At 40.4% G+C, this 16,092-nt stretch overlaps 1 protein-coding gene across 1 annotated transcript; it reads right to left on the bottom strand.

The window, feature by feature from the left end:
- Positions 1 to 1,378: 1,378 nt before the first annotated feature.
- Positions 1,379 to 7,520, bottom strand: FZD5 (frizzled class receptor 5). The gene is made up of 2 exons (XM_075608515.1): positions 6,651 to 7,520; positions 1,379 to 6,328 (listed from the first exon to the last, which is right to left on the bottom strand). The coding sequence occupies exon 2, from the start codon at positions 6,173 to 6,175 to the stop codon at positions 4,424 to 4,426; it is 1,752 nt and encodes a 583-aa protein (XP_075464630.1). The 5' UTR covers positions 6,176 to 6,328; positions 6,651 to 7,520; the 3' UTR covers positions 1,379 to 4,423.
- Positions 7,521 to 16,092: the final 8,572 nt, after the last annotated feature.

Raw genomic sequence — 16,092 nt, 5'->3', positions numbered from 1 at the left:
TACTGTGTTCTGCAGCCATGCAGTTGAAAATGAATGGCCTAAAACTAGACTGCACACAAAGTAACATGCAAATTAACCCATCCCATTTTGGATCAGCCTTTAGCTTCCTTACAATGGACCCGTATGAGGTTCACTATATATAAACAATTATTTACAATATGTGAAACAAATGGTGCAATTCTAGCTAAGGAACATACTATATACTCTGGACCGCTTTATTATTGAAAGGGCATGCAATGCATACCAGTGCAGTGTTGTGGATCACACATGCACTAAAGCAGATAAATAAACAAGAAGATTTGGTAATAATAGGCAGTATCACTAAATTAAGTCAGTTCTATCTTCTTTCGCTATTTACAATATTCAATAAGAAAATTCATGAACTATTAATTCATATCTTACAAAGCAATGTAGACCATCTGGCACTAATGGTTGAACTGGTAAACATTTGGTATATGTGAGTAGATGTGAATTTACACATACATACATGAATACCTTAGACTTTCGAGGGTAATGCACAGTAATAAATATACTGTTTTACAATTACAAAATGTTTTCACATGTTAAACATTAAATGACACCCTGCACTAGAATTTGATTCAGGAAACCATTTATCTGAACGTTTTGAGCGAATAAAAGGCATTCTTGAACAAAAGTAGAATATCGTTTTATGCATCCTGGTCCCAAACAAGTAAAATAGTTTCACCAATATGTCACGGCCTTATCTTTGGTTACATGGTCATTGGCTTGCATTGAGGAATTGCATTTTCTGTTTCGGATTAACTATAATGTTATTGTTTCAGCAGGTGGTACATGCAACCACTTCTGAAAAAGGAGCTAACAATAGCCTTTTAATACTTTAAGAGAAAGAAGAGACCAGCTGTCTATATAGTCTTGTTCTACCATGAGATAGTTTGCAGATGCAGTAGAAGAGTGTGCGTTAATAATTGCCATGTGTAGGTTGTAATACATCTAAATGGATTAACATGAGATCTTCAGAGACAGTTGAACACGCTATCTGTAACTATATCTATGAAGAACTTGGTCCATTACAAAGTATGATTACTGCAAAAAAAACAACACTTCTCCTAATAGGACCAGTAGATATTGTGTACTAAAATCATACCTAAGCATGTGTACATTTCCAATACAACTAAGATTATTCAGAGTAATGTAGCCTCTGGAAGCCCCAGCCCGCAGCAAAGTTTAAAAGAAGGGTCGACTTAAACATTGGTTTCCTTTCAAGTACTGGATACCTACATTATTGAACATAGGATGTAATATTTTAAGTAGTGCTACTTTTAAAAGTAGCAAATACAAGCTGTATGAAACTGTAAACAAATATCCCACTGCCTATACTTAAAGCTGCAGTTCAGTCTTTTTTTATTTTATTTATTTTTTTACTTTAATAGTTTAATGTGTGCAATCTCTAATTACCTAAAGAACTGTATAGCTGCAGGTCAATTCGTTCTCCATGTATTGATAGGTCGAAATGTGGTGACATAATTAGTGAAGGGATCTGTTTATATTCTGCTTGTCTGTCAGTGGAAGCTCATGAATATTCATGAGCAATCCTGCATTGACATGTGCTAGAGGGAGGGCAGGGCTGACAAAGGGGTGTGCCAGGGCTTGTGACAAGACATGAAGGGGCAGTGCCTTAGCAAATGGCTGTTAAAATAGAATACAAGAAAATTGGTCTTTCAAAGTTGTTGTTTTTAAAACAGAAAATGCTAAAAGTATTTTTTCTTACTACAGAACTGATTTATTAAAAAAAACACACATGCAGGATATTGCCTGAACTGCAGCTTTAAGAAATAGAGTACTCCAGGTCTTTGAAGCAAACTTGCAATTTTACTTGGTATGAACTTGGAATAGGATTATGGTAATAGGGGAGAATGAACTAATTTAACGCTAAAACGTATTTTCTGCTGTATCTTGAAGTTTCTCATATTAATTTAAATTTAATGACAAATGTAGGCTGTTTAATATATTTTAAGCAGGACCAACTTGCACAGTTATAATGTATATCTGGCAGTGCGGAGGTTACTATATACTTGCCACAATGGCAGTCATTTCCCATGTTTGTCCAAGCAATGAGCCATGTTGTGATCAGGGCAGGAATAAATCATGCTCTTCACATGACTCATTGGGCAATTCAAATGAAAATGCCATAAATCTTGCACAATGGGCTCTGCTTGTTTGCCATCATTAAACAGGAGTGGTGTGGAGGGCCTATGAATCCTAAGGTTCCCTGTGCAAAGCATGTGACTGTAAACATGAAACTTCCAATGCAGTTACTATTGCCTACATTTTACTATGCTTTGAGCTGGAGAAGCAACACCTGTTTCACTTTGTATCTTAGCCCAAACCATTGATAACTCATTGACCAAAGGCCCAGATGGATCTGTAGGTTCTCCACCAAAACATTCATTAATTTTATAGGGGGTTCAGCTAACATTTTAATGAGAAACATCTTGTCTTTGAACAAGCTGCTGAACTGCACCTTTTTGTAACTTTCATATAGCTTGATTTTAAATAGTTTATTGGATCCTGCTATGAAATATATTAGTGGGTTCCTGGAAGTCGAAACTCCAGTATGTGAAACGACACGAATGTAACCTTATAAGTTTATACATAAAAGGCACATCCCTAAAACACGATAATATCTAACGAGAGGGGATCTGAAATACACACAGCAGCTCAGGTAAATTTAAAAAAAAAACTGAAGGAGGAACTGTTGCTTTTAGCTGCTTGTGGGATTTACAACACTATACAATGCATTACAAAGGGGCGGATTGTCACCACACATCATGCAGGTCCCTTTGAAAAAAGAATCTAGGGTATAACAGAAAGCCTCAGTAGGTCTTCAAATGATTGTATCAGCAAAGAAGCTGGTGTTTTCTTATGGTTGTATTGTCTATAACCTTCTTCAAAGCAGCTGCTCTGCAAATAAATAGTTTAAAGTAATGGGACAATGCTGAATTATATATTTTTTTTTTTTTTACAGTATTGTCATGCATTTTAGGTTTATCACAATAAACATAGTCTTAATGCAGCAGTCCTACCTACCATTGGTATTGCAATCATGGAAGTATACTTCACCATGTAGTCTATATTTTCTTGCTTTTGGAATTTAGAGCTATACTCCATATTAACACAATGGCAAATATATGGGAACTGTAACCTAGAAAGCTTTCACTATATAAAGAGAGAAAGGGATGGGACAGGTACTTTCAAACATATTTTACAAAGAATAGCAAAAACAAATACTACGCAGTCACAGAACACAATGTAACCACATTTACACAGAGTTCTTAAGCCTTCCAGATAAAGCTATAGTGCACAAATGAAATGTATTGATTGTCACAAAACATTAGAAACAGACAGTCCTATAATGCATTTTCCCAACCTGAATACACACTTTTTTTTTTATTCACAAAAAAAAAAAAGTATCCATCTGGGTTGATGTCATTCATTGGAAACAACATCGGATAAAACATGACTATATTCTCTGTATTTTTGTCATTTCCTTAATGGGCCATATACTCTGGAGAAACATTTTCAGTTATAAATCTTGGCACATAGAAGTAAGAAGTGCAATAAATTCACATATCACAGTAATTATCTTGTTTCCATGAGGAATATTTAGAGGCTTTTCTATAGGGGTTAAATAAAGCTGCAACACATTATGTATTAAAGTCTCTCCCACTATTTAATGGGATAAAATAGAGATGACACTGACCACGGGAGGCTCGCTGACCTGTTCCCTTGTCACATAATATTTTAAAGCCATCTCATACCGGCCATACACAATGGCAGTAATTTACTACTCTGCCCTTTAGAAAATGTTCCAAAAATTGAAATTAACAACTTTAAGTATAGAAGGTTAACTCCAGGTTAGACTTGGCCCGTGATTTTATCTAGCCAGGGATAACAACCCATTCTAAAATTAATACATAGCATTAAAATGTGTCAAGTAAGTCCTCCTTCACTGCTTTTATTTTAAAACTACTCCCCACATCATGAAAAAGCAGCCAAAATTCCTTGCTAAAAGTACCTTGGTAAATTGACATTAACACAGGTATATTCTGAAATAGTATTTACACATGATTTTAAATCCAAAATGCCCGTTTTGGGAGTCTAATAAATGTGCCCCCTTGTTAAGAAATTCTATGAGGTGGTGTGTGCATGATCCCTCACATTCATGTGTCTTTAACAAAAATAAGGGTCTTCCGTATTAAAAGCTTCCAAATGTGAACAAAGAGAAAAGAAACCGGTCTACATTTTTACAATGATACATATCAATGTATATATTGTCAGAGCATAAAGAAAGCAGCAGTGGCAGGACACTGAAACCTAACAAAGAGCTTGTAGGGCCCTTAGCTTCGTTCGCCTGATTCTGTTTTTGCAGTGCAAGAGGCTGTCACACATGAGACAGTGGCACTTGCTTGTGGTATAAAGCAGAGCTTGGCAAACCAGTCCTTGCTGTTAGTGCTGTGCTGGCTTCACTGTAAGTGGAGGCGTTGATAGGTTTGCTGCTTCTACAAAATCTACCTGTGAATTGCTTCCAAGATTCCAGGGTCTTTCCAGACCAGATCCAAACTCCTGAGGTTATCCCAACAACTAGGCACATAAAGTACTTTAGCATGAAGACTGCATAATCAGGCCTAGATCTCTTTTTGTCCAGAGAGCAAGAGCAGTTGTGGGCTTTTTCCCAGTGTTCCCTATAGTGCTGTTCATATATGTAACATGCAACAACTATGGTTGCTGGTACAGTGTAAAGTACAGTGAAGATGCCTATCCTGATCATCAGTTTTTCCAGTTTGTCTGTTTTGGTGCCTCCTTGCTTTATAACACTCCTGATTCTAAAAAGTGACACGAAGCCAGCAAGTAGAAACATGGTGCCTGTGAAAAGATACACCACCAAAGGGGCCAACACAAAACCACGAAGGTTGTCCAGGTTCTGGTTCCCTACATAACAGATCCCAGCCACTGGATCTCCATCCACAGAGCTTAAAGCTAGAACAGCTATGGATTTGACACTTGGGATCAACCATGCAGCCATGTGGAAATACTGAGAATAGCTGGCGATGGCCTCATTGCCCCACTTCATCCCAGCAGCCAAGAACCACGTGAAAGATAAGATTACCCACCAAATAGAGCTGGCCATTCCAAAGAAGTAGATAAGCAGGAACACAACTGTGCAAAGGGCAGGTCCAGTGGTCTCGTAGTGGATGTGGTCTCTGTTGCAGGCAACATTTTCATGCCCTACTATAAGTCGAACAATGTACCCAATGGATACAAAAAGATAGCAAGCCGATAAGAAAATAATAGGGCGCTCTGGGTATCTGAATCTCTCCATGTCAATCAGGAATGTGGCTACAGTGGTGAAGGTTGAGATGAAGCACAGAATGGACCATAGCCCTATCCAGAAAGTGGCAAAGGTCTTCTCATCCTGGGTGAAATAGGGTTGGAAGCATGGTATAGCACAATTGGGTACCAGGCCGGTCTTGATTTTGTTGTAGAGTGGATGGGATTCCTTAGTTATGGAGATGAAAGGTTCCCTGCATTTGCAAACACCATCACACTCACTGCTTGGTTGAATCTGGCCATGCAAAGGAGTCAGGTTTTTAGATCCCCTTGGTGGGTAGGTGGGCTTTGGAAAAAGAGGTGGCAGTGTGGTGGTTTCTGTCCTGTTATAATCCATGCAAAGGGTTTCTGGGTCCCCATGCACTGGCAGGCTGTCACAGTTCATTCTCTCTGGCCAAGCAAAACCATACTGCCTCATCAGAGGAGAACAACCTGCTTTAGCTCTCTCACAAACTGACCTGCAAGGTGGGAGAGGCTTCTTATAGTCCAAAAGGCAAATAGGTGTATACATGCTACAGAGGAAAAATTTCAGATCAAGTGAGCACTGTATTACCACCAGCGGCCAAAACTGGTGCACTTCCAACCCAGCTTCATCTTGAGTGTCATGGTTGAACTGGTTGGGCATATAGGTGTAATTATAGCCGATGCCCTTGCACATGGGTACCGTTATCTCTTGGCAAACTATTGCTTTGGATGCTGCTGGTACAGGGGCTGGAAACTCGAGGAGCAGAAGCACCAGGCCCAGGAAAAAGCTTCCACACCTTAATCCTGCCATCATTTCATATACCAATAAGCTTTTCACCATTTCCCTTTAACGCGGATTCAGTCCTGAGCAACATACACCATGGTCCCAAGCAGATTTCTTCCCAAACTCAAGTAATCAATAGGTTCTATTTGTGGGGAATGTGTGTTGTGCACAGAATTCCCAGTGTTCTTGTCTTTGAATACTGCTGGATACCTTTTTAAAACAAACAAAAAAGTACAGTAATGAATAACACAGCTGAGTACATGAATGAAGTCATCCTTATTTATAGGATAGTATTACTTAGATGACATTATTCAAATTATTAATATTATGTATATTGTGCAAACATATTGCACTAAATAGGACAAAGTATACACAAGATGAGGAAATAAAAAATACTACTTATATCAATCACAGTGTTAACATGGTCGTGAAGTTAAAGATATACTAAATATGTATGCAAGAAATTACCAGCCTAAAACAAAAATACTACAGATTCCAAACACATTAACAGTAAAGTTTGACATGGATGTACCTTTAAGCAAGTGCAGGAGGATTGTCAACTTCAAGCCATGTGCTGATTCAGGACAAAGCCATATATAGGTTTCCCTTTTCCTTTCAAATACAAATGAATTGAAGAATGAACTTTGGACGCTTTGCTAAATAAATAGAAAAAATATATATGTATATCTCTTCTGCTCACAGATTCATGTAGCAAAAAGAAGCACAAGTAGATGTCGTTTTTTTTAAAGGTTTTCTTGAGTGAGTTGTTTCCCCTCAGTGCACATATGTACTTCCCCTGGATCATACGAACACTACAAGTTGCTGCCACCACAAGGAGTAATGAAATAATACCCCAAATAAAAGCATAGTCCTTTGCCTTGTACTGCTTCATTGGGAAGGTTTGAAATCACATGTTCTCTTCTTCCAAACATGTTTAATGGTGTTGATCACCAAACTTCTGCCGAGCATCGAGCTCCCAGTCTTGTGCAGATAAACTTCTTTTTTTTACTTCCAACACTTCCCCTCATTTAACAGGGAATGTCTTCATTTGTTGTCCTTGGCTCTTGCTGTCCAGATCATGTATTTCGGCAGTTTTCTGATGCTGTGATCTCAACTCACACAGGATCTTGCTGATCTGACATTAAACTGATGCTGATCCCAGGCTCAGTTCCACTGTAACATTAGATCCTCTTCCACAGGCTGTGGATATATTTAGTGATCACTTTGTACCCTCCCCTCCAGTAGAAGTTTCCTGCACTCTGCCTGTCCACTTGTTTTTTGTTTTGTTGCTTTGCATTGATACAATGATTGCTATATACTAGTGATCCTTATTGATCGTGACCCCCCTGGAGCAGCAACTACTGCAGCCGCCTTTCCTCCAACTGGAGTTTGCCTATCTCCCTACCTGTGCTCAAAGGGCTTTCCACAAACCACGCCCATTTGTCAATCCATCCCTAGCCCAACTCCCTGATTGGCTATCAAGGTGTCTCCCCCGCCCATTCATTGCTAACCACGCCCCGTGTCACTCAACGCACTGCTGTTTTGCATGAATACGGCTTTTCTCTGAGTACTTGAGATGGGTTTATGCTCAGGGCTAGTAATCTCCCACAGGATACACTTATACAAGGGAGATATGGTAATGATAGACTTGGGTATAAACTCTAGGAACTCTAGGGAAAAGGGGAATTAATGTCATTTGTGTTACCTGTTGCTATTTAATGATTTAATAATGTTACTAGTTTTTGTGTATAAATTGCAGGTGCATCTGTTTATTTTATATGGATACATGGACATGTAATAATTGTACTATAAAAATAATAACTTTAAGATTATACTATGTACATATATTACTATGTATAGCATTAAATGATATATTTGTAGCTATATCTATTTATCATTTGTTGGAGCCCTGTGGTGGAGAGGTTTGCAACCACAGTATGTGGAAGATCCTTTGGGTAGCCTTCATCCAGCAGTGGATCTACAAGGGCTGAAGATGATGATGATGAGATATATATATATATATATATATATATATATATATATATATATATATATATATTATATATATTATATATATATATATTATATATATATATACACAACTGTATGCTCATCTGCATGTCTTAGGCCCGGGCCATAGAGGTGTGGGGAGAGCGGAGGCGCGCTAACGCTGAGGCTCGCCTGCTTCAGTCAGCGCGATTGCACGGACTTGCAGGCGAGCCAGCGTGCGCGAAGGGAGCCGGGGGGAGGTGGTTGGAGGCGGGGCAGTGACGTCGCTGGGCCAATCGTCCGCGACGCACTGACGTCAATGTCACGGCGCCGACGTCACGGCGCCGTGACGTTGACGCTGCTGTGCAGTGATTGGAGGTTTTCAGCCGACAGCGCGCTGAAAAACAGCTTGGCGCTCGGCTGAAAACTCCAAAGCCTGAGCACGCCTAGGGACGCTCGCGTGAGCCCCCTCTCAAGGCATCCTCATTGAGGATGCAGGGGCTCAGCGCGGAGCGTCCGCACGCCTCAGCACGGCTGGTCCATCTATGGACGCAGCCTTAGGCAGGTCTGCAACCCCGCCTTTCACCATTATCACCCAGCACACAGCACTTCCACTGCAGCAAGGGATTCTGGGAAATGACATGCAAATGAGCACACGGTGCCACTTTTTGCTTCAAAAACCATTTTTAACATGGTTCCCTATAGGCTTAAGCTTGCTGCATGGTCACAGCTTTGAGCACAGCCAGGGTTAAGGTGCATACCCAGAAAACCCACCCACAGACAGCTATTTTGCCCTTAATGGGTCTCATCAGTGTGGGGTCAACTGGGTATGCTTTGCTGTGGAGGGTTTTTGTCACTTTTTTTACTCACCATAACTTAACTCAGTATATATATATATATAATATATATATATATATATATTATAATGAGAGGGGCAGATTTATATATGATTGAAATGTAATGGTGAGTCGTATCACAATTTTGTAAATTCCAAATGTATCTTCGCAAATGCTTTAAAAATAAAGATCTAAGGTAAATATGATCAAATAAATTAATAACCCAGAGTGATTTTTTTTCTTCTATTGAACATGTTTTGGGGAGCTATGGATTTCCTTATTAAAGAATCAGTATCACTTTGCAGACACAACCATCAATTTGGCAATATAATTAATAGATAATTTTATTTGAAAATATATATATATATATATATATATATATGTATATATATATATATATTTACCCGTAAGTAACTAAATTTAAATTAAATATAAAATATTCTTCTTTGTGTCCTTATAAATTGGAACCAAGTAAAAACATAACCTATAAAGAATGTATGTTTTCTTTTTCAACTGGAACACTATAATTATATCTTCTTATTTTCGAAGGTATCAATGACCTATATTTAATGAAACTGAAAATATAATGGGCAATAATTTATTATGGTCCATGGGCTGGACTGCGACTTTAATGTCTTTTGTGTTCATAGATCTGTATTGTAAATGTCAAAGCTTTCTTCAAGGGCTGCATGGGTTAAACAAATAATGCTAATAGAAAACTAGAACACGTTGGCCTTCTAACTATACAGAAGCTATTACCATTGTTCTTACCTTCTCCTGGAATTTCCTGACAAGTCTGCCTGGCTGCAACAATACCACGCAGAACGCTTTGTCAGCTCAAAGCCTTATTGGGATAGCTTGTTACTTGCTGTAACAACACTGTGTATGTTTAAGAGATTAAACAATCAATAAGAGAGAGGCCCACAAGGGTTTGTCATCTCCTACCTGTTTCATGGGATATAGAAAATTCCAACTCCAAGTTGGGCAATCGGTGGCAAATATTTTGTGCAATGTGGTATCTGTTCAATGTATCTGATTTTTTGCTTCCTCTATAGCGCTGCCGATGTACACAGCACAGTACATAGAATTTGTGCAGTTAACGTGAGTCCCTGCCCCAGAGAGCTTACAATCAGATTTTGGTACCTGAGACTCAGGGAGATAAAGTGACCTTGTCCAAGGTTACAAGGAGAACTGACACTGGGATATGTACTGGGTTCACCCACATCAAAGGCAATGTCCTTACCAATAAGGACACATAGCCCTGCCAGTGACCTGGACATTTACAATATATTTTTAAGGGTTATGGGAAGTAATAGATCAAGTGACATGGAAACAGAGTGGCAATATTGCTCCGGATCATCTAAATATGCCGATCACGCTCTGCCCTTTGGGCTCAAGTCTGTCATTTTTTTAAGTGTAATAAGTAGTTGAGGTAACTTTAAACAAAAGTAGTGGTTCTGCGCCAATTTAAAAAAAATCTAAATTTGTTCTAGATTCGGGAAAATCCCTTTGTTTCTACACTATTTATGCTGTAAAAACTGAAAACAAATGAGTCTTTTAATTTTCTTTAAAGTGAGTGTGTCGTTAAAAGAGTATTGGTACTGTGACTCTGTAAATAACATTTTAATGATGCTCCATCCACCCCCCCCCCCCAGAACCATCACACTTTGACCAACGAGTTTAATATTTAGAGCACCGTGTATGTCCATTTTTATTGTAGCGCTATTTATTAAAGGGTATCCTACTTCAAAGATCAGTGACTCAACCACAAGACCCCTGCTTCCAATTTATTTGAAATCTGATAACTGATCATAAAATATTGATGTCGTTTATATTGGCAACAGCGATCTTATTGCAGTGGCAATGACGTGACTGGCCTGTTACATTTGAACTGGCGTTAGGTAGACTACTACACAATGTACTAATTGGGAAGATCATTTGCTCCTTAAACCTACTTTTATATTTTTATATTCCCATGAGATGTCTTCTTCCCTGTCTGAAGTTAGGAAGTGTGACCATGGTAATTTGCTCAAGCTTTGCCGTCTTGGTTTATCGCCTTGCCACATTAACCTGAACATGCTAATAGCTGCATGGTTAATGGAGAGATGACTATACCACTTATTAGTGGTGTAACTGATAGGAATGGCCTTTGCTGACTAATCCCTATGTTTGTTTTAGAGACAAAAATGTATTTCACAAGACAAATAGCATTACAGGTTTCCAATGACACTTTATGTGTAAATGGTAAACTGGTGTTCATATAACTTCCAAGAGTAAATATTGCATCATATTTGTTGTGTGTGTGTGTGTGTATTTTTATATATATATATATATATATATATATATATATATATATATATATATATATATATATATATATATATATATATATATATATGTAGAGGTATCAGTACCGTGTTAGCCGAGCTTCAATAATCAAAAAATAAATAGATGATACCGTTCTGTGGCTAACGAAATGCTTTTATTTGTGCGAGCTTTCGAGATACACTGATCTCTTCTTCCGGCGATGTTACAATGAATGAAGCAAGGATAACTTAAAAACAGTGTCTCTTGGAATGTTATCTGTGCTTGTCCTTCCCCCGTGTGGATGTGTTTTATGGCTAGAGGTGTCAAAGGGTAACTGAAAGCAAGTGAAGAAAGAGTGTGTATGTGTGTCAGTGTGAATAAAAATGAATGGAGAGCCCACAGTATAAACAGTGCTCTACACAAGGTGTGTGTGGAGTGAGAGGGATATAAATGGTGTGGGTGGGTGTGGAAATGTGAGAGTTTGTAGCACAACTAAAAGTGTGTGTGGATACTATGTGGTCCCTATTGGTGTATATGGATGGAAAAATAAGGAGTATTAGTATGTGTGAGAGACAGCTGTGTGTGCATACATATAGCACAGTATGTACAGACATGGCCTTTAGCGCTGATGGGAAGAGAGTTTGCTAGTGTCAGTAATGACTCATAAAATTTCGATCTCTGTTTAGGCCACTGCTAAGTGTCCCGAACAGTTGCATAAATTTGTATTCATGCAACCGTCTCTCCTTCGGGGTTTTAAGATTACCTTTGAGTATGGCAACCCTCAGATCGTTCATCTTATGGCCAGAGTCAGAGAAATGTTCGCCAACAGGACTGTCTCTTGTTCCGCGTGTGATGCTGTGGCGATGCAGGTATTTTTCCATCCATATACACCAATAGGGACCACATAGTATCCACACACACTTTTAGTTGTGCTACAAACTCTCACATTTCCACACCCACCCACACCATTTATATCCCTCTCACTCCACACACACCTTGTGTAGAGCACTGTTTATACTGTGGGCTCTCCATTCATTTTTATTCACACTGACACACATACACACTCTTTCTTCACTTGCTTTCAGTTACCCTTTGACACCTCTAGCCATAAAACACATCCACACGGGGGAAGGACAAGCACAGATAACATTCCAAGAGACACTGTTTTTAAGTTATCCTTGCTTCATTCATTGTAACATCGCCGGAAGAAGAGATCAGTGTATCTCGAAAGCTCGCACAAATAAAAGCATTTCGTTAGCCACAGAACGGTATCATCTATTTATTTTTTGATTATATATATATATATATATATATATATAACTCACATACTGCACAGGGGGGTGGGATAGGCTTCAATCACAGATCACATTCCAGGATGCACTGTTTTAACGTTAAAACCCTTCGTGCTTTATTCATTGTAACACCGCCGGAAGAAGGGATCAGTGTATCTCGAAAGCTCGCACATATAAAAGATTTTATTAGCCACAGAACGGTATCGTCTATTCGTTTTTGATTATTAAGCTCGGCTAACACGGTACAGATACCTCTACATTATATATATCAGTGATTCCCAAACTTTTATTTTTGGAGGAACCCTTGAAGTATTTAAAAAAAATCTCGGGGAACCCCTATCTGGCTGACACATATTAGGTTCGGCAGGGGTAAATCACAAAATGTCACAACTCACGAGCCCCCTCTATTTCACACCCTCTACCCATGTATTTCTCTCCCCTCCGTCTCACTCACTCTCCTCCCCTCCTGCCTCTTACTCCATCTTTTCCTCACTCCCTCCCTCCCCCCTCTCACTAGCCCCTACCTTCCGTCAGTTACCCCACTCTCACTCAATCCCCACAACAAAATACATATCAAAAAACCTAACCCCCTAAATACATATAACCCGACCCGCAATATATAATAAAAATACCCCGCCCCCTGACAATACATATTAAAAAGGCTCCCGCCAATACATATTATAAAGGCCCCCGCCACCCCAATACATTTTAAAAAGCCCCCCGCCGCTCCAATACATTTTAAAAAGACTTCCGCTGCTCCAATACATTTTAAAAAGGCCCTCGCCGCCCCAATACATTTAAAAAAGACTCCCACCGCCCCAGTACATTTTAAAAAGGCCCCCGCCGCCCCAATACATTTTAAAAAGACCCCCACCGCACAATACATTTTAAAAAGACTCCCACCACCCCAATACATTTTAAAAAGACTCCCACCGCCCCAATACATATATCTCCCCCAGCACCCCTCATCATTAGCCTCATATCTCCCCCAGCACCCCTCATCAACCTCATATCTCTCCCAGCACCCCTCATCATCCTCATATCTCCCCCAGCAGTCCTTATGATCATCATCCTCATATCTCCCCCAGCACCCCTCATTATAATCATCCTCATATACCCACCCCCTGCATCTCACATCACCCTCCCTGCATTTCACATCACCCCCCCCCCCGTATGTCGTATCACCCTCTGCCACCCTGGATCTCACATCTCCCTGCCCCCCCCCCCTTATATGCCTACCTCAGGTGGGAGGAGAAGCTGGTATCCTGCGGTTGCTGGCGGAGGAGGCGGCGGCAGTGGGCAGGAGGCGAGCTGGCAGCAGAGCAGGCAGGTCTGCAAGTACACGTTCGCTCTAGCTAGCAGCAGGCACCGGAAGTCCCACACTGCTAGAGCGTACTCCTGCAGTCCTGAGAGCGGGTTAGTGAGGGGGCGAGGGGGAGAGCCAGGAAAGCCGTCGCCCCAATACTTTTAAAAAAAAAACGCCACTGCCCCAATATATTTTTAAAATACCCCCATTGCCCCAATATATATATCTCCCCCAGCACCCCTCATATCTCCCCCAGCACCCCTCATCATCAAACTCATATCTCCCCCAGCACCCCTCATCATAATCATCCTCATATACCCACCCCCCTGCATCTCACACATAACTCCCCACCCCCCTGTATAAAAGGGGGAAGAGAAGAGAGGAGAAGAAAAAAGAGAGGAGAAGAGAGAAGAGAGAAGAGAGGAGGAGGAGAAGAAGAAGAGAGGAGGAGGAGAAGAAGAAGAGAGGAGGAGGAGAAGAAGAAGAGAGGAGGAGGAGGAGGAGAAGAAGAGAGGAGGAGGAGGAGAAGAAGAGAGGAGGAGGAGGAGGAGAAGAGAGGAGGAGGAGGAGAAGAAGAGAGGAGGAGGAGAAGAAGAGAGGAGGAGGAGAAGAAGAGAGGAGGAGGAGAAGAAGAGAGGAGGAGGAGAAGAAGAGAGGAGGAGAAGAAGAAATGAGAAGAGAGGAGAAGAAGAGAGCTCTATTTCTAGGATGGGTAGGTTTACCATATGCATTTTAAGTTATGGTGGGTGAAAAAGGCAACAAAAAACTCCACCGTTGGCATATAGCCAATAAAGAATATCATTTGTGAGCACATTCACGTCTTAGACAGGTTTGCAACCCTGCCTTGCAACCATGATCACCTAGCATATAATGCTCCCACTGCCGCAAGGGATTCTGGGAAATGACATGCAAAAGAGCACACAATGTGTCACCTTTTGCCTGGAATATGCAGACCTGTCTAATGTAACAAGCATTTTTGTTTCTATAGCAACCATTTACCAAGTCACATCTCCATCCTCTTCTGAGACAGGCTCTGGCCCTTTTGCCCTCTCTCAAGCAGTGCACCAATTGTATCTAGTGCCTGCCTGGTCACATGATCTTCCACACAGAACTTTGCATCCTGGGTACTCTTTTGCAGCCCTAACAGTGATTTAAAGAACCCCCGAGCCGAATCTTCAGAGATCGATTACAGGAGAACGGATCGATCGGCAACTTAGCTAATCACGTGTCAGTGTGCAGATTGTATTAATGCACATATTGAATGGATTTTTTTTTTTTAAACAGCAGCTTGAACTGCGACTTTAACACTCTTAAAATGAAAATTACATGTTTGTGTCCTGCACAAAAGTTTTTACACAACAATTAATCCTCTTATCATTGATTTATTGCCCTCAATCCCTAGCTATTTAACTTGTGATGGCCTCATATTTACTTGTAAAGATGAGGAAAGAAAATAACCGGGGTAGAACACTTGGCTTGTGCAAAGGTCTGATCACTGAAAACAAAAATGGTTGAATGTTTAAGTTTAAAATGTAGTTAAGAAAACTTAGACCTTGTCTGCATTTTATTGTGAGCATCAATCACCTTGATTTAACCCCTTAAGCATATCACTCACAGGTCACTCGGGTGTTAGGTGGCCCTGTGTGTTTAACTCCTTTCTCTTTGGATGCACAGAAGTAGGGCTGTGGCACCTTTCAAGTGATTGGTCTTTGGAGAACATATGGGGAATGCCAGGCCCACTGAAGCTAGCAGAAGGGCTCCACTAGGCTTCCTGCCAGGTTGTGAGCGGCCATGGTGACAACCCCAATAGAATGATTATTAAATAATGGAGCTTTGCAGGTGAGGAATCCTTGGTAGTGGGAGAGTGCTGCGAATTCCTAGAACGGTTACAAAGAACCAAAGCAGGTTTTCCAAAGGTTAATAGGTTACATTGTACCATGACCTTTCTACTTCACTGACTTTCTGTAGGGCTTCTTTTCTATTCAGGCGCTGAGACAGCCTCCTTGCCTAATGCACTGATTGTTTGGAAGAAGTAGATTAATGTAGCATTAAGCCCTCTTTTTGTGCTGTTTACAGATCAGGGGTGAATTGGCATCGACATTTTAAATAAACACAGAATAATGCAGGATACAGCAGTGGAGTGGTTCTGTAATGCTGTTTTCATGCATTTCTTTCAGGGAATGGGTCTGTGTCAGAGAGAAAAAGGCTTTTAGGGGCCTCTGCAAATGGCTTGTTGACCCCTAG

The sequence above is a fragment of the Ascaphus truei genome, chromosome 7 (assembly GCF_040206685.1).
Source record: "Ascaphus truei isolate aAscTru1 chromosome 7, aAscTru1.hap1, whole genome shotgun sequence".
Lineage (NCBI taxonomy): Eukaryota > Metazoa > Chordata > Amphibia > Anura > Ascaphidae > Ascaphus > Ascaphus truei.
This window is presented reverse-complemented; position numbering and strand designations above follow the sequence as displayed.

Excerpts from the sequence above, each read along its gene's own strand:
- FZD5 (XM_075608515.1), bottom strand. The coding sequence starts at position 6,175 with ATGGTGAAAAGCTTATTGGTATATGAAATGATGGCAGGATTAAGGTGT.